At 40.0% G+C, this 20,221-nt stretch overlaps 1 protein-coding gene across 1 annotated transcript in view; it reads left to right on the plus strand.

Annotated features, from left to right (window-relative positions):
- The window catches only part of ITGA8 (integrin subunit alpha 8), a 187,320-nt gene that overhangs the window by 80,788 nt on the left and 86,311 nt on the right, over positions 1-20,221 (plus strand). The window contains exons 14-15 of the mRNA XM_037739048.1: positions 13,612-13,657; positions 16,360-16,467. Coding sequence (XP_037594976.1) covers positions 13,612-13,657; positions 16,360-16,467 — 154 coding nt within the window. The remainder of the gene's footprint in view (positions 1-13,611; positions 13,658-16,359; positions 16,468-20,221) is intronic.

Raw genomic sequence — 20,221 nt, forward strand, 5'->3', positions numbered from 1 at the left:
CAAAACATGACGTTCTTATTGAGTAAGATATTTGTGATTTCATGATAAACACATTAGAAATTAGAATATTACATTTTTGGCTAAAAATATTTCATGCATGTAGATTGAAGTAATTCAACTGCAAGAGCTCTTGGACTTGAATCGAGGAATGTTGTCAAGTAGAAATGAAAATGAATGGAAATTGAAAGGGCCTGAGTTCTAGAACCAGTTCTCCCATGTTTGGTTTTAGTAACACCATCTCTCTGGGTCTTCCCTTCCTCTTCGAGAAGTAACAAAGGTGCATGAATTGCTCCTCCCAGGGTCTTTTTCACTCTAAATTTCACTGATGTTATCTCCCCAGATTTGTAGCATTTTCTGATTTCCATGGTATAAATATCCTCACCATGAGTGATTTCAAGCTGTAGTGACTCTGACGTGATAAGAGTTCTACAATTGCTATCTGTATCACTGAATGAAACTGAAATATGTACCTGCTTCTGCCCAGTGACTCACAATCACACTAATCTCCTATTTGTGGCATGAGTTTCCAAGGGGGAATTACTATTTTCAGAAATTCACAGACCCGGGCTGAGAATGACTGTTGTCTGTACTCACAGCTGCATTCATGAAAAACCAAAATAAAGTTTAGCTCTAGTCATTTTCAAGTCCAATAACATAATATGCTGACTTTTTTCCAGCTTTAGATTAAGATATGAAAATGTAGGAACTGTCATTCTCTCAGATATTTCTATTTTGCTTGATGTGTTTTGAAAACCTGTGAGTGCCTCCGTCTGTCTTATTTCTCACTTACCTTTGAAGAGGCAGCCCTGCTGAAACAGTGGACCTTATCTACAGCTATGTCAATGAACTTAAAATGTGAAGCCAGGACGCCCCCGCTCACCTGAACGGCTTCCCTCCCCACGCTTGAATCAGGTTCTCAGATAAAACCTTTCACAAATAATAAATCCTTCTTACTTCACAAGTAATATATCCTTTAGAATCCAGATTCTGTCCCAAAGCAGGTTTAAATCATATCCCATCATAGGTAGTAAATAACAGCAAATTTCCCTCACCAGATAAAAGAAATCTAACCATATGGCTGTTAGATTTACATGCCACACATCATTTGTTGGTTTAAGTTTGAACTAACTTTCTTCCAAATAATGAGACTGGCTTCTTTCTGAAACCAGTGAACATGATAGGATAATATTTATACTTGATCTTGCTTATAAAGATACAGTTAATAGAAATTGTCACTTAGCCATGGCCTTTTTTTTTTTTTTTTTTAGGCTAGAGGTCCAATGGCTATCCATTGTGCGATAGAATCTACTTGGCTATGGCTTCTTTTTTATTTTTTTAATATGCTTTAAGTTCTGAGACATATGTGCAGAACGTGCAGGTTTGTTACATAGGTATACATGTGCCATGGTGGTTTGCTGCATCCACCACCCCGTCATCTACATTAGGTATTTCTCCTAATGCTGTCCCTCCCCTATCCCCTACTCCTTGCTATCCCTCCCCTAGCCTCCCACCGCAATAGGCCCTGGTATGTGATGTTCCCCTCCCTATGTCCATATGCTCTCATTGTTCAGTTCCCACGTATGAGTGAGAACATGCAGTATTTGGTTTTCTGTTCCTGTGATAGTTTGCTGAAAATGATCGCTTCCAGCTTTATCCATGTCCCTGCAAAAACATGAACCCATCCTTTTTTTATGGCTGCAAAAGGACCTCATGTTTCTTTTTTTTTTTTTTAGATGGAGTTTTGCTCTGTCACCCAGGCTAAGGTTCCATGGTGTATATGTGCCACATTTTCTTCGCCAATCTATCACCATCTTGGTTTTGATGGGTTTTGACCGGCTTCTTTACTGCATCCTCTTTTATCAGCAAGGTCTTTGTGAGCTGTATCTTGTGCTAATCTCCTATCCCATCCTGTGACTAAGAATTACTAACCTGGGAATGCAGCCCAATAGGTCTCAGCCTTATTTTACCCAGCCCCTATTCAAGATGGAGTTGCTCTGGTTCAAATGCCTCTGACAGTGGGAGGCATGAAAACAAGCTCTAAGGCTGAGGGTCCAGGTTCTGTGCCCCAGACCCAGGCCCGTGCCATCAGATGTTGACTTGTGGAATCTCTGTCTAAAACCTCTTATGGGATAACAGATGGGAGGTTTTCAAAATAATTAATACAGCAACAAAGTCCTCTTTCATCTCTTTTGTCCTTCCTATTTGCAAGCATTGTTCACACTATTCTCTTCTATCTATATGCCAGTCCTTTTAGATTTTCTCATTGACGTTTTCCTACAATGACATTAATAGCTGGTTGCCTAAAAAGTATCAACCCTAAGTCACGAGACAGCCAGCGTAAGCCTGAAAGCTGGCAGTCCCTCCAGACCACAGACTAAGTAGTGAAGCAGGTGAAGCTCATTTGGGGAATGCTCAGCCCCTCTTATCCTGTTTCCTTTCTTTTCTGTCCCTGAAGGCTGCTGCATACCAATTGCAGAAACTTACACAATTTCCTCTTCTCAAACATGTGAAAGGGAAGGATCTAATGACCTTATTCTCAACAGAATGTGAGTGATCCAGGGAAAGTAGGTCCCACCCAGGGACTTCGATTCAGTGGATCTTGGCCTGTGTTTTTAATACAGACCCCTCAGTGAGTTGATTGATAGACTCTAAGTAGCTGGAAGGCAGGGGAGTGTCTGTGATAGAGGCCCCTGCTGAATACTGGGCAATTAGGGTGGGACCTGGCTCATGATGGAGATTCAGTGAAGACTCGTTAGATGAGGGCGCCCAGTATAGGGAACCACCGGTGTAAATGTTCTTTCCTTCCTCTCCCACCTCCCTTGCAACTCTGTCAATGGCAAGGCTGCTGCCATCACATATCACCGCAGACAGGAGGGCTCAAATAGAGATATATTTCCTCCCAGTTCTGTAGGCTGCAAGGCCAAGATCAAGGTGTCGTGGGGTTGATTTCCTCTAAGCCTCTCTCTTGGCTTGTAGATGGCCATGTTTTCTCTTCTTCTTTACATTGACTTTTCTCCATGCATGTCTGTGTCCTGGCTTCTTCTGGTAAGGACAGTGGTTCTGTTGGATTAGGGCCCACTCAGATGACCTCATTTTAAACTAATTACCTCTTTAAAGACTCTACTGAATCAGCAAGGCTGTCTGGGGTAAATACCTGAGGTTCATTTTCTCATGACAAGGGAATTGAGGATGCAGATATACACAAGAACCTGGTTTAGGAGCAGAGGTTTGACAGGCCAAAGAAAGAGAAAGGAGGGCAGGTGTTGTAGCTCACACCTGTAATCCTATTACTTTGGGAGGCTGAGGTGGGCAGGTCACAAGGTCAGGAGTTTGAGACCAGCCTGGCCAACATGGTGAACCCCATATCTACTAAAAAATACAAAAATTAGCTGGGTGTGGTGGTGCACGCCTGTAATCCCAGCTACTCAGGTGGCTGAGCCAGGAGAATCACTTAAACCTGGGAGATGGAGGTTGCAGTGAGCTGAGATCATGCCATTGCACTCCAACCTGGGCAATAGAGTGAGACTCTATCTCAAAAGAAAAAAAAAGGAAGGAAGGGAGGAAGGGAGGGAACAGCTCTCCCTCTGAAGTGCACTGGATTTTATAGACAGGCCTGAGGAGGCAGTGTCTGATTTACATAGGACCCACAGATTGGTTGGACCAGGCGTGACATTTATATAACACGCAAGGACACTGGCTGCCCTACCCTAATTTTATTATGCAAATGGAGTTTTTGCCTGGCAGGTGCCATGTTGCCCGTTCCTTACTGTATACCTGGTTGACAAAGAGAAGGGAAGATGGAGCCGCCATGTTGAACATACCTGGTCCCAGGCAGCCTTTTCCTGTTGCCACAGATGCCGGCATTCATTCGTGCAAGCTTCTAGCTTGCTTGTCTATGTCTGCAGCTCGATTTTATAGGCTGCTCTTTGTTAGAAAAAAAATGATTTGGGGACTGCTTTTCATTAAAAGGAAAACCTTACCGGGGACTTCCTTACCCCCATATCTGCCTAACCAACTTCTTCTTAACTCCTGTATCACTATCTCCTAATATAGTCACATTTTGAGTTAGGACTTCAACATATGATTTTTTTGTGGGGGACACAATTCTGCCTAAAACACTTAGCGAAGGCATCAAGTCCTATTAGGTTTTTATCAAAACGAGTTTATCTGTCAGTGTGAACATCTTTGTGAGCTCTCAGCCTCTTCTGGAGACTCTGAAGCCCTTCCCAAGAGGCAGCTATGCATAAGTGATGCTAGCTGAAGAAATAAACCTTCCTCCAGGGCTTTTAGCAATTGTGCAGATGGCGTGCATGTTGTGATTCAGTGTGGCCATGACAAGGATAAAGTTAAATGCCTTTGATACAGTGACAAGAAATGTAACAAGTGGAGGATCAAACAATTGAAGGGGGAAGGATCATTCTTGTAGCCACAGGATGCTAATAATATACAGAAAACTATTTTCACAAGGCAGACTCATCATTCGATATTCTGCTCTCATTTTTTGTGGGGATTTTTTTTTGAAGGAAAATAATCCCCCAGTAAATTAGAATGTTGCAACCTAATGCCACATTCCAACTCATAAATGTTTTTCTTCAGAGTTCATTTGGAAGCATTTCAGACAGATTGTTAGGATTATTACTTTCTGGGATAAAATCATGCTTTTTTTTTTCAAACATTTCTTCCTCAACTCATAACCTTCCTCTCAGTAATATTTTGCACGTTGCAATAAAAAAGCAAGGCAGACAGGCAACCTCTGTCTATTTTTAGATTAACACATTTGCCAACATCAAGGAGACTTATCTGAATGCCGGATTCCCACAGACATAAGCTGTGTTTGCAATGCCAGACACTTAAGCTAATGTCATAGCCCACTTAGAAGCGGACATTGCCAGATGTATACGCCATCTGTAACCCTACCATTGGACACATTATCTTGAATCCTCTTATTTCTCTTAATGTCATCATTGTATGAAGGTCAGCCAACCTTGGGTTGGTTTATATAAACAACTATATTTGATGGCCTTAGTTCATCTTTAAAACATTAGGGTGCTGTGAGAAGAGGATTGGCAGGATGGGACCGGGGCAGTGATGGGCAGTTCCTGGAGGAGATTCTGTGAGCTGTGGGCAGTGGTATTGCCAAGACAAGAGTCAGGCGTCTGTAGAGCTGAGTTATGAAGGCGAATGGGAGGACGTCCAGTCTGGTGAAGCCAGGGAGAAAGCCAGAAATCGGCTGTCTCTCAGTGGAGCCACAAGGAGTCCCTAAATCTGCAGGAACAAAACTGAATCCAAAAGCAAAGCAGAGTCCTCAATTATACATCAAAGTACACAGGATCCAGTCATCAGACCCCAACCAATGTGACTGAGCTCTTGGCCTTCTCATCCAGAGACTCTTAAAGACCACCAGAGATTCTGCAGTGAAGATTAACTTGTCCAATGCCATTTAGAAGCCAGCAGCAAAGTGAACTGGAGTTGAGCATTGCTAATCTGTCAGCCTCCACTCAGTAATTTTCCATCTGACATACAACACCATTTCAAAGAAGCCTTCAAAGGTTTTAGAGAGATTCAAAGAGAGGCAACATGCAAGTAAAAATTGGCCTGTCAATGCGCAAACACCTGTACACAGTTGTTTATGGTGACTTTGCAAAGACTGGAAACACCTCAGGAGCCCCAAGCCAGGGATGGATGAATCAACTATGGGCCATCCACACAGTGGAATACAATTCAGCAATAAAAAAAAAAACGAACTCCCGGTACACACAATGTTGTGGATGAATTTCGAATGCACCGAGCTGAGTGAAAGAAGCCAGACCCATTTATATGACAGTCTGGAAAATAGATCAGTAGAGTTCAGGGGCTAGAGACAGATCAGGCTTGGCTACGAAACAGCATGGGCAGCATTTGGGCATGATGAAACTGCTCTCTGTCTTGTTGTGAAAGTGGTTACAGGTCTGGGTGTATTTATCAAAGCTCTTAGATCAGCTTACTAAAAAGGGATGAAATTTACTGCAGCAAAATGTTTCTTTTCTTTCTTTTCTTTCTTCCTTCCTCTCTCTTCCTTTCTCTCCCTTCCTTCCTCTCTCTCTCTTTCTTCTTTCTTTTTCTTTCTTTCTCTCTCTCTTTCTCTTTGTTTCTTTCTTTCTTTCATTCTTTCTTTCTTTTCTTTCTTTCCTCTTCTTTCTTTCTTTCTATGGAATTTAACTCTGTCACCCTGGCTGGAGTGCAGTGCTGCAATCTCAGCTAACTGCAACCTCTGCCTCCTGGGTTCAAGTGATGCCTCTCTGCCTCAGCCTCCCGAGTAGCTGGGATTACAGGCACCCGCCACCACACCAGGCTAAATTTTGTATTTTTTTGTAGAGATGGGGTTTTGCCATGTTGGTTAGGCAGGTCTTGAACTCCTGACCTCAAATGATCCACCCATCTCAGCCTTTCAAAATGCTAAGATTATGGACAGGAGCTATCATAACTTTAATTTTTTTAAAAGGTTTAAGGAGAGGGGAAAAAAAAACAGCTCCTGGAAGGCAGTGGTGAAAAAGATTCCAGTGTGAGCTCAGTAGCCAGACTGCCTGTGTTTAAAACTTGATCTTGTGACTTACTGTGTTCAGACTCTCTGTACCTCATTTTTCTCACTCTAAGATGGGGATAATGAAAGTATCTTTCTCATAGGACTGTTGTAGCACTTATAGGGAGCAATTATATTTAAAACATCAGAAATATTAGCTTTTGTTTGATCTGTATTTGCACAACTGTCCAGTATATACTCAGGATAAATTCCTAGAAGTAGAAACTAGATCAGAGGTACACATAGTCGTACGTATCAACAAACTGCCTTCCATGAAAATAGTGCCAATTTCCACTCCCACAAACAGCCTAAGAGCATGCCTCTGCCCTCTATCCAACACTGCCTAGTGCTCATCTTTTCCAATTTAAAAAGTCAAAAAAAATTACATCTCTATGTTCCTTTCATTTGGATTTCTTTGATGACTAGCGAAGTTGAATGCTTTTCATATATTTATTAGTCACAGGTATTTATTTTTATGTGACTTGCCTGTTTGTAATCTTTTTAATAGAAAGTTTGTAGTTTTATTATTAATTTGTATGAATTTGTTACAGATAAAGCATAATAGTAACTGTTAACATTTATTTTTTTTTTACCAAGTTACAAACATTCTTCTAAGAATTGAAAAAATTACCATTTGATCAGGTGTATACATCATAAACATTTCACCCTGTTGCTTTTGTTTCTCTTTCAACCTTGCTCATGTGTTGTTTTGCTATAAAAGTAGTTTAGATTTTAAAATTTTTGGTCATCTTTAAGGAGACTTCCCTTTTGATTACTCATAATCTTTTCATACAACTATAAGATATACACTTCCATTTTCACATTTGTTTGGAAATTTCTGGCGGCAATTCTCATTGTCTGGAATTATTCTAAAATAGTAAGTGTTTTTTAATTCCAAAAAAGGAGATGTCTGATGGCATTTTTAGCAAGATATAAAATTAGTCTATCTATCAAGAAGATGAGAGTAAGAGGTGAGAAGGAACCAGGAAGAAGGTGACTTAGCTTAGGAGGTGTAGGCACTTGCGTGGCCACAGAGACTTCTCCCCTGAAATGATTCTGGGTGATTCTGTTTTGTGTTTTGTTGCGTTTTATTTTGTATTGAGATGGAGTCTCTCTCTGTCACCCAGACTGGGGTGTAGTGGAGGGATCTCAGCTCACTGCAACCTCCACCTCCCAGGTTCAAGTGATTCTCCTGCCTCAGCCTCCCAAGTAGTTGGGATTACAGGCATGCACCACCCTGCTCAGCTAACTTCTGTATTTTTAGTAGAGATGGGGTTTCACCATGTTGACCAGGCTGGTCTTGAACTCCTGATCTCAGGTGATCTGCCTGCCTCAGCCTCCCAATATGCTGGGATTATAGGTGTGAGCCACTGTGCTCAGCCGTTGTTTTTTTAATGGGGTCTCACTGTGTTGCCCAGGCTGGAGTACAGTGGCGCCATGATAGCTCACTGCATTCTCAAACGTCTGTGCTCAAGCACACCTCCTGCTTCAGCCTCTCAAGTAGCTGGGACTATAGGTTGTGTACCGCCATGCCTGGCTAATTCTTTAATCTGACACTGTCAGCTCTTCTTCGTCTTCCCCTTTGGCCCGACCCTTCCCTAGGAGGGTTCCACTCTCCCTCCCCTCCTTGTTTCCTGCCCACCTAATCCAAACCTCAGATCCACACTTAAAACAAAGCTGATATTTTCAAATAGAACTTCTTCCAACACAAAAATTTCCTTCCCAACTTAGTGAAATCAGACTCTGCAAACCAAGCACCACTTTAAAGGTTTGGCTCTTCTTCCTCATTTAAAAATAACAATTTGCAAGAAATAAAATACGAAACATAGGTGCAATGCATCTCCTATGACCTCGCATTTTTAGGGCTTTTTTTTTTTCTTGCCAACCATCCTACATTCATGTTAATGTCCCCTTTTTGTTGCCTTAAAAGTACTCAGTTGTCTCATCAAAACCCAAAAAGAAAATAAACTATGTTTCTCAGGCAATGTGAGGCAACAGCAAAGGCCTCCAGCACTTCGGGAACATTTTTTGATTGAAAGGAAAGAACCAATTTTAGTTGACAGTTATTTCCTCCAGGGGGAAAAAAAAAAAAGCCAGCTTAAGTGTCTATGTATAGAGAAAGGCAAAGTTTTTTATTTGTTTTCAGAATTTGCCCTTGAGGCATTTCTAGAAAGGAAGTAAACATAGATAATGATATCAGACCTGTTATCTCAAAGTAAGGGAGAAAAAAATGTTCCAAGTGTCAAAAATCCAAACATCCGCACCAAAATTACTTTGTCTCCAGGTTATCATTTAGATTCCTAAGCACAGAATTAGGCACTATTTTAAGTATTGTTTTTGAGTATTACTTAAATATTATTTCACACACACATAAATATACACACTCCAACACAAATATTGAATATCTGTGTGTGTAAATTGAACACATATATAACAGATACACTATATATACAAACTTGTATATGTATGTGTGTCTAGATGGAAGCAGCATAGTGCTTTCCAAAACCAACCACATATTTTGAAAAGCGAAATTCATTCAAAACACAAACCAGCAAATCAATTCTCCTCCCCTGGAGAGATCTGATGATTTTAAGGTCCCGAGCATAAGTACTTCTGGCTCTTTCTAGCAGGCATAATCCCAAGGTAGTGTCTCTAAAGGCAAACATACTTTTGTGGTAGATAACTGTTTTCTTGGCCTCTGAATAACTATGACCACATTCTCATGAAGAAAATTGTGGCCTGTGTTGCCAGTTATTTTATTTTTCCAGAGTAGGATAAATTCCCATTCTAAGGCACAGGAATTAAAGTTCCTAAGGGAAAAGCCCATGTCGCATTACCATTGGGAGGGTGTCTCTCAAATTCTCATCTGTAATGACAATATAGTTGTGATGGAGACTTTACGTTACGTTCTATACCTGGAACGTGTGTGTGTGTGTGTGTGTGTGTGTGTGTGTGTATCTCAGCACCTTCAAGTATACATGCAAAACTCCAGCAGAGTTTAGCTGCAGCTGTGAGTAGTAGCTTTTAATTATCTCATTTTCTTCATCTCTATTATCTTGAGTTAATTATCACTCATTATTATTTATCCTTATTTAGTCAGGCATTTATACAGTCTCCGTTCTGTATCTGGCACTGTACCTGGTAACGTGCATGAAAAGATTATTTCTTTCTTCATTTATTTCAACCCGTATATTCTGTGAAGATTTGGGGATGTGCAAACGTAAAGATTCCTGCCCTGGAAGGGCTTATAGTCTTATTTCCTTTAGCATTTCCAGAGAATCAATCCTTAACATTTGCCTGTTATTTATAAAATGTCTAATCTTATCATGTAAATATTTCACCTTATTTGTAGTCAAGAACAAAGCACATAACTCCTCATGAATCAGTTTTCCTAAGGAAGCTCTCCTAGGAAAGCTTGTCATGTCAACAGATAGGGATTCAGGCCAGAGCCACCTGTGTTACACTTGTCTAAATATTGGAGTTTGTAATCACGCAGGAAGAACAGAGCTCATGTTTCCATGTTTCTTCCAATCAGTAGCTCTTTTTTTCTCTGAGATAGCAAAAAAAAAAAATGCACTGATCTGCTAGAAGAGACAAATGTAACAGAAAGAATACATGTGAAAATAGTTGACAAGTTGAAAGTCTGATATAATTTATCATTATAACTTTAAACATTGGTAAACTTAGAAACTTTGGCATCTGGCTTTGGAGCTTTAAACCCTTACAAAAGAACGTTTTATTCCACGAACCACAGGTGGCCAAGGTGTAGACCTTTGCTTAATGTGTTTTTTAATTTCACAAATACGGAGCTCTTTAAATGTCTTCTGTTTAACTTATTTGAACATCAGCATGCACAGCTTTTTAAATATGAAGCTTTGGAGTCAAATTCCAAGTCTAACAACTGAATCTGATTCTGCATCCATAAAACAGAACACATCTGACAGTGGTTTTGACCTGGAGAACTTTCAGATCTTTTTTTAAAAAAACAAAAATTTTTAACAAGTATTGTTGTGTCTAAGATTGGGTTGTCCCAGAGCAGGCATTAAGACAAAGATGAGAAAACACGCAGTGTTTTTTTTTGGTTTTGTTTTTTGTTTCTTTGAGATGGAGTCTCGACTGTCGCCCAGGCTGAAGTGCAGTTGCATGATCTTGGCTGACTGCAACCTCCACCTCCCAGGTTCAAGTGATTCTCTTGCCTCAGCCTCTGGAGTAGCTGGGACTACAGGTGCACACCACCATACCCAACTAATTTTTGTATGTTTAGTAGAGATGGTGTTTCACCATGTTGGCCAGGATGGTCTCGATCTCTTGACTTTGTGATCTGCCCGCCTCGGCCTCCCAAAGTGCTGGGATTACAGGTGTGTACCACCGCACCCGGCCTAACAAGCAGTATATTTAAGTAATTCTGAGAAATACTGATAAGAGTAGAAAAGAGAGACGTGGAAAGGAAGAATGCAGTAAAGATGATCATCAAGCTAGCTACCACTATAGGCAATCAGGGCCCCATCTTGCTGGGAAAAGCAAAGAATCAGAGAACAGACCGCAGTTATCCCACTTGACTGATAAGGAAGCTGGGCCACTTTCTTTCTAATTCCTGACTGTAACTGACTAAGGGCCATTCCCAGAGACACTAAGCCCTCAAGGGAAGAATCATCACAGTCCGTCTTTGTTCACAGGCATGGTCTGTTAGTCAGGGTTCTCTAGAGGGACAGAATTAATAAGATAGATGTATATATAAAGGGGAGTTTATTAATGAGTATTGACTCACACGATCACAAGGTGAAGTCCCACAATAGGCCATCTGCAAGCTGAGGAGCAAGGAAGGCAGTCCGAGTCCCAAAGCTGAAGAACCTGGAGTTCAGAGTTTGAGGGCAGAAAGCATCCAGCACCGGAGAAAGATGGAGGCCAGAAGACTGAACCAGTCTAGTTGTTCCTCGTTCCTCTGCCTGCTTGTATTCTGGCTGCGCTGGCAGCTGATTAAATGGTGCCCACCAGATTAAGGTTGGGTCTGCCTTTCCCCGTCCAGTGACTCAAATGTTAATCTCCTTTGGCAACACCCTCACAGACACACCAATGAACAATACTTTGCATTCTTCAATCCAGTCAAGTTGACACACAGCATCATATATACAAAAGGTGAGCACCAAGGCTATAAGTCATTTTTCTGTGCAAATTCCATTACACCAATTTAATTCCTGAATTTGTTTTCCATATGGAATGGCCAAATAGGACCTTCCTCTTCCTTTGTTTTTTGTTTTTCTATTTTCATTCCTATTCTGCTAGAATTAACCAATTATAGTTTCAACAGTTACGTCTTCTTCTGTGGCCTTTGTTTCTACCAAGTCCAGGTTTCTTTTTCTCTTTTTAAATTTATTTTAGATTCAGTGGGTACATGTGCATGTTTGTTACATGGGTATATTGCATAAAGGGGTTTAGGTTTATAGTGTACTCATCACTCAGACATTGAACACTGGACTCAGTGGGTAATTCTTCAACCTTTATCTCCCTCCCTGCTTCCACCCTTTTGGAGTCCCCAATGGCCATCATTACCATCTTTATGTCTCTGTGTACTCATTGTTTTAGCCCCCACTTATAAGTGAGAACATCCAATATTTGATTTTCTGTTTCTGAGTTCACTTAGGATGATGGCATCTAGTTCCATCCATGCTGCTCCAAAGGACATGATTTCCTTCATTTTTATGGCTACATAATATGCCATGGTGTTTATGTATGACATGTTCTTTATCCAATCTACTGTTGATGGACACTTAGGTTTTTTCCATAGAGGTCCAGTTTTCTTGAATCTAAATTTTGCTCTGCAGATTTAGCCATTGTCATGTTTTATTGTGTTTGATTGCTTCTACTAGGAACAGCCATTGTAAATGAGATTAGTCGATAGTTTGACCTCTGTGTTAGCCAATCACTGAAATAATTATGAGCATTCCCTCTTACCTAGTCCAGGACTGCTCAACTGCCATCACTCAGTTCCATCACTTACCTACCTGTGTGAATGTTAGGAAATGTATAGTTTAGACTTCTTAAGTCTCAACTGACTCATTTGCAAAATTGTGCTAATAATAAAGATCTCCTACCTTCTTGTTAAAAATCAATTAAAGGAAATCCTTTAAAAGGACATCTGGCATAGAGTGTTGTTCCCTGTGCTTTTGTTAACATTGCTGTTGTTACTTAAGGTTATTACAATATGTTAGTTATTTTATATACTACTGATTGCTTTGCAAAAGTATACTCACCACCCATACTAATTGTAAAGAGCAAACGGTTGCGTCAAAATGACGATCAGAATGTCGCACTTCTGGGTGAATAATCCTTCCTCATAGGGTATTTGCTGGTGAGAGAGATAACATGAAAAATGTGTGATGAGCCTGGTACCTAGCAGACACTAAGCATGTGACTTTTCCCCTTTCCTTCCTGGGGGTATGTGCCTTGAACTTGGAGGATAGGAAAGTGACGGGATGATGAGTTTCTAGAAATTGGCCTTCGTGGCCAGGTGCGGTGGCTCACGCCTGTAATCCCAACACTTTAGGAGGCTGAATTGGGTGGATCACTAGGTCAGCAGATGGAGACAATCCTGGCTAACATGGTGAAACCCCATCTCTACCAAAAATACAAAAAATTAGCCAGGCGCCGTGGCAAGCACCTGTAATCTCAGCTACTCAGGAGGCTGAGGCAGGAGAATCGCTTGAACCCCAGAGGCGGAGGTTGCAGTGAGCCGAGACACGCCACTGCACTCCAGCCTGGGTGACAGAACGAGACTCCATCTCAAAAAAAAAAAGAAAAAAGAAAAAAGAAATTGGCCTTCTTAAGCACAGAAAGGTTTGAGATCTACTGAGTGCTGTTTTATCAAGTTGGTTATAATGAAACTCCAACATCCTTTCCAAAATGCCTTAAGAAAGGTGTGATTTCCTCTTCTAATTTTGTGAGTCTCATACAGTCGGCATGTAGGGGTCTTCTATGTGCTACTTATGATTATGAACTTAGTAAACTGTTTCTATACGATTCATGCTTGTGTTTCGTGTTTTTGCCTTTTTAAGATTTGATTGTGGGTGCATTTGGAACAGGAAAAGTCGCTGTTTACAGGTACGTAGTTGGTAGCATTCAAATGTTTTTCTCATAGTTTCAAATACAGTTTCTCGTTAGTTTTGCCTTAAGGAGCACGTTTCAGCAATTTATTCTGGTGAATATTTAGATGTTCTTTTTAAAGTCTAGAGGTACCTTTTGCTCTCACTCTTTCTTTCCTTTGTATTCTTACTTTCATATTGCATGACCAAACTTCCAGATTTTATGAACATAATGTGAAATAAGATACAAACTGAAGCAGTCTTATAAAACAACCCACTTTTTAGATGTTACCGTATTTGATTTATTATCTTTGCTTTGGAAATGCATTGAAATGTTCACTTGTAAATAAAGGGTGCAGGGTAGAAGAATGTTACTATTTATCCTGGCTTCTATAATCAAACTGGTCACTTATTAAGGAATAGAACATTCCAGGAGTAGGTAGCCTCCAAAGACAAGTATTGAAAACAATTCAAATACAACAGCCATAGATTCCAAGCCTGGACATTCCATATACTCACTGATTTGTAATCTTGGGCAAGTTCTTATCGCTTTCAGAGTTTCAGATTTCTGATCTGTAAATGAAGGATAACAATATTTATAAGGTTACCTCTGTTCAAAGGATTCAATGAGAATATGCATGTGGCATACACAGAATAGTAACTGGGAGAGGGGTGTTGCTCAACTTTAGCTGCTTTTTTAAAAAAAACATTTTATGGCAGGACACAGTGCCTCATGCCTATAATCCCAGCACTTTGGAAGGCCGAGGCCGGCAGATCACTTGAGGTCTGGAGTTTGAGACCAGCCTGGCCAACACAGCAAAACCCCATCTCTACTAAAGATACAAAAAGTAGCCAGGCATAGTGGCGCATGCCTGTAATCCCAACTACTCAAGAGGCTGAGGCACGAGAATCACTTGGACCCGAGAGGTGGTGGAGGTTGTAGTGACCAGAGATTGTGCCACTGCGTTCCAGCTTGGGCAACAGAGAAAGACTACATCTCAAGAAAAAAAAAAATTTTATGAGAATTCAAGACACTAGGTCAGGATATCAAGACAAAAGGCCAAGGGCATTCCAGGGTGTACTAGGCGTACAGTGTTAACCTAGTCAGCTCCCAAAGAGGTTCAAAGGTTAGGTTTCCTCACATAGGTGAGGTGTTCTTCTTCATCAGTTCCAAGACAAACTCAAAGAGGGTTGATTTGTACCAACCATGTCCTGCTTAAAGTTCTAGAGAATCAGTTGAAACCCTCAAGTTGTCTGGAGTATGGGGCTTGGGTTTGCGGCGGCCATGGAGTGCACCACTCAGAGCTGCTGGAGCAGAATGGACACAGAGCCCAGTTGCTGTGCTTCCAATCTGCCAAGGCCATGTTTTCCATGAGTTTTCATGCCAAGGCTGTGTTTTCCATGAGCTGCTCCCAGCCAATTAGCGGGAACAACAAGAACACAAATACAGGCCTGTTTTTGCAAGACATGGAACTCCTCTCACGGGCAGATTTAGCTCAAGCACTCTCCATTGCTCAGGCCAGAACTTTCTTCTCTAGTCCTCTGTCCTTCCCTTGATCCTACCAGGGATCAGAACTCCCAGCCCCCTCCACTCTCTTCCCACTTTTCCTCATAGATGTTTGACCCCAATACATCTTTTGCATATCTAGTTCTGTTTTATCATCTGTTTTTCCAAGGGCTGAAACTAACAAAGTACTGAAAGCAAAATCATGTAACAAAATACAGACAAGTAGCATGAAGGAACTTAGGAGAAATCCCAGCAGGTACACTGCTTATTGTTTCAGGCAGTACTGTAAACCCATTCTGCCCCAAGACGTAGCCCTTCCTCTTGTAGGGGAAAACTTATCCAACATGGCGTCATTTCTCCCTGTCATTTGGGGACGTTGGCTTCCAACTGTCACATCTTGGAACCAAGCTATAAAATCTGCTCCATTCCCTTCCCCCATGATTTATTCATACTTTTTTCTTTTGTTACCCTCATCTAGTTGGCTGAAATTGAGTTTACTTACACCCTATCAGTCTCTCTCCTCAAATTTGGCTACATATTAGAATCATCTGGAGAGTTTAAAATTCCAGTGTCTGGTCCTTACACCATAGGTTCTGGATCAGTTGGTGTGGCAGGGCCTGGGCATGGAATTTGTTTTAAAGCTCTCTGGGTGATTATATCGTGCAGGCAGGATTGAGAACCACGTCTCTGACTGATGTACAGAATTATTCTGAAAACCCACCGTCATGTGTTAGCTAAATTTGCAAAGCTCAACTTGAAAACTATCAATGGAAATTTAAAAATCATCAATGATGCAACAAAATTTGCAAACTTCAAGTGTTCACGGATACAAATGGCTGTAAGATGATGTATTTCATCAGATACAGATATAGATAACGCTAGCAGATAGGAGAGCAATATTTCATAGCAATATTGCCATAATACTGGAGGCCCACTTCGTAAAGAAATTAGGTTTGTGTATGCAACTTTGCTTGACAGACTTATAGCACTCTTTGTGTTTGTGTACTTCCAGGTGTGTTTTGAGGTAATTGGCTGAGTGTGGTGCCTACCTGTTCATGCAGTCAGCAGAATTCTTAGCACAAATGCTGAGAACGTTGCCAATGGCCTCTGAAAGTATTCTGTCTACTGCGGAGTTCAGTCTGCATGAAGTGGGCTTCTTCCTGCCTGTCACCTATGTGGTTTATTCAAACAAACCCTGCATTTTCTCCCTGCAGAGCAAGACCGGTTGTGACTGTAGATGCCCAGCTTCTGCTGAACCCAGTGATTATCAATCTTGAAAATAAAACTTGCCAGATTCCAGACTCTACGACCTCCGCAGCCTGGTGAGTTAGTCCAGGGCTTCTCAAACTCCAATGTGAATTCACATCACATGGGTGTCTTGTGAAAAATACAGGTTTGGATTCAGTAAGTCTGGGGTGATGCCTAGATTTTGCATTTCTAGAAAAAAGCTTCAGGAGATGCTGATGCTACTGTTCTGTGGCCCAAGTTTGAGTGGCAAGGAATTAGTCTTGCAAGAGAACCTATGATATGGTGCTGTTCTTTGGCTATCGGCTTATCATTCAAAGGCTACTTCTCTAATCTACAGTCTCTAGGTGATATGAAAGGTATAAAAACATTTGGAGAAATTCCCAATGAAACAGATCTTGGAGATCACTTTTAGATTCTTGGTATACTAAAATAAACACAAGCCAAGGTAAAAATATAACAAAATATCTAGACTCTTACATTTTGGCATATGCTTATAGATACTGCTATACTGCTTTTCAGGCACATATAATATCCTTCCCTCCCTCCCTCCCTCCCTCCCTTCCTTCCTTCCTTCCTTCCTTCCCTCCTTCCTTCCTTCCTTTTCTTTCTTTTTTGAGATGGAGTCTCACTTTGTCACCCAGGCTGGAGGGCAGTGGCATAATCTTGGCTCACTGCAACCTCCGTCTCCCAGATTCAAGCAATTCTCATGTCTTAAGCCTCCCAAGTAGCTGGGATTATAGGCACCCACCACCATGCCTGGCTAATTTTTATATTTTTAGTAGAGACAGGGTTTCACTATGTTAGGCTGGTCTCAAGCTCCTGACCTCAGGTGATCTACCTGTCTCAGCCTCCCAAAGTGCTGGGATTACAGGCGTGAGCCACCGTGCCCAGCCAATGTCCCCTGACTCATCAATTTACTGGGTTCGTTTACTAGGTTTTCTGTGCTGACAACAGATGCCAGTTTTGTAACTTAACATATACAACTAGACAGAAGGAACACATTCTAAAAGTAAAGATTTTTTGTGCCATAAACTGTATTTTTGTGTCTGTCATAAGAATAGGGATTGAATTATTCCTTTTGCCTTGATGATGAGGCTTTGCCTGGACTTTCAGAAACTGGCTGATACAGCTTCTGAAAGTGTTCCTTCTGAATTTTGTTAGCCATCTGGAGGAAGCACAAGATGGAACTTGACTGTAACACTGCTCAAGAAAATACCACTTTGTTTCCTAGTATGAGGTCCTCAAGGGTTAAAAGTAACTGTGTTGGTTAACACCATCAGCGTATATCCTCTGAAAGATCAACAAACGCTTGGGGTGTTTAATGTTTTGCCCTTATTTTTCAGGAGATATGGTCTAACTCAAACAGTATTTTTGGTTTCTGAGAATGTCAGAATTGCAGAACTAACCAGTCTTGACCCAGAGAAGTTATTTTCAGCCAATTTTAACATGTTGTTGATGGCCTTTTGACAGGAGTTCATACTGGAGTGACAGCTTTTGAGGGTGGAGGGTGGGGACATAGAGGCCCCTGAAGAATTCTTTGAAAAACATCCTATTGCTGGCTGCTGGGGAGTGTGGCTGAGAGTGTCCTCTTCTTTAACTGCTTTTGAAAAGAGTTGGGAATTGCCCTGGGCACATTTTAAAATGGTTTAAAACCATAAAATAGTATAATGAAAACCTGATCTGAAAAATCGGTGAGAAAAGCAGCATCTCTCCTTACTCTTGCATGATTAAATGAGCAATCAATGAACTGTGAGAGCTGCTACTTGTTCATGAGTATTAAAACTTCAGTGTTTCCCCCAAATGGACCCATGTTCACACCTCCATAACTGAATGGACTTCTAGGCTGAATTCCTTTAAGCACATGTGGTACACTCTGATATAAAATGTTGTTGTTTTGAGCTAGATAACTGTTTCTAAGGGTTTTTAGTTTAATGGATATTTTTATAAGGTTGAAATGTTTTGCTTTTTTAACAGATTAAGAGTTCTGCTTGGTTGTATGGAAAGAATATTACTATTTAACAAGACAATGTTTTTCTTTTCATGAGCCGTTTTCTTACTGCATTTAGTCATATTATCAAGATAAAGTCCAATTTGTTATGTGGACAAATGTATATCCCTTTACAATTATATTTGTTTCTATTGCATACATTTTTCTGAAAGAGGTCTTATTTTCACATGCAAAATGTGTGAATGGTGCCTCAGAGTCTCAGAAGACAGTAAGTTAACAGCTGGTTCAGTCTAGAATGTGTTTCTTTGATTTTCTTTTTTCTTTATTTTAGGAATATACTTAGTTTTTCCAAAATGATTGAAAAGTCTCCGTTTTTTTTTCTCTGCTGTTATTTGTGTCTGTATTTGATATTACCTTATATCATACATCTGAAAACTATCACATAAACTCTACTTGGCAAATAGTTCTTCACTTCCATCGATGTGGATTTCTGTGTCTTTCAAACAGCTGTGTAATTTTAGAAAGTATCTATCTTTATTGGCATTTGTAAGTTAGTAAAAGAAAAAAAAAAGCCAGCTCAATAAATATTAATATAATTGGTGACTAACCAATTATAAAAAGAAAAACTATTTGGTGGAAAGCTTAATTTTAGAGATGTAAAAGTCCGTAACTACCCACCTGTCAAACCTGATTTTAAAAAAGTGTCAGATTTGAGTGACTATGTGAAACCTGCTATTTGCTGTCACCAAAATCGGATTGAAAACTGATGAGAACGTAAAATAAATTTCTTTGTACTTTCAAATTATGTTTCACATTTATCTTATTTTCTCTTCATCATAGACAGCTATGAGCACAGTCACATCACAGAATCATTCCAACCATGCTTGGGTTGGGACTAGCCTCAGAGGATCATGTAGTCTATTGCCCTGCCTTCTGGCCATATCAAAAGCACTGTCCACAAATAGCTTCATTTAGAATTTATGTAATAAGGGACCTGTGTTGATTTCATGGGTTTTTTTTGTTCCAATCAGTCTATTTAGACTAATGGGCCATACTGAAAATGACTAATATTTCTAGTTTGAAATTTTAATTCTAATTTAATAAAAGTTTATAGCTTTCCCTAAAGACCCAAGTATACTTTGTAATTAGCTATAGACCTGCAAGTTACCCTAATTTTGTGGTCTGTATGACCCATCATGTATGTGTGTTTATGTGTAATACAGTATATATGTTTTTCTAACTTCAGAGTGAATACATCAACCCACTACTATAGTCTGGAAATTTTCTTTATAGATCAGGAGAGAGTGCTTGAAAAATTATGACTTGACAGATACTTTTCCACTAAAGTAATCTATGAACTGGCAGGTTTAGGTTGGAGTGCCATTATTGATAATTCAGTAAATTGTAACTGATATTAAACTAGTATGAAAAAAAGTTAAAGTCATCCAGTTGTTAATGATATTCAGATAACATTAACTGAAAAGGGAGAATTAAGAAAGAAATAGAGATTCATACTGACATGTAATACACAAATCAATAGTAACCTTTTAGCTGACAACATCATTTATCAACCATACACATAAGGAAAAAATGTTCGTTCTTAGAACTTTATTCCTTTATTAAAATTTTTTTATTGCTTTTGAATTGTTTGTATTAAAAAATACTGTATCCAAAATAATTTTAGTGTATATATGTTGATTTCATTACAAATAGGAATTTGTTTTATAAAAGCTAATGACCTTTGTCTACACAGTTAATGGTGAATAGAAAAAAGATCATTGACCGATTTGAACATACTTGTTCAAATACTTCCAAAAAAGTTGGACACAGAAAATGCTAATTTTGAAAGCCAGACTTACTACAGAATTGAAAGATGTGAT

Source organism: Cebus imitator, unplaced genomic scaffold, assembly GCF_001604975.1.
Source record: "Cebus imitator isolate Cc_AM_T3 unplaced genomic scaffold, Cebus_imitator-1.0 Scaffold61, whole genome shotgun sequence".
NCBI classification, from domain to species: Eukaryota; Metazoa; Chordata; class Mammalia; order Primates; family Cebidae; genus Cebus; species Cebus imitator.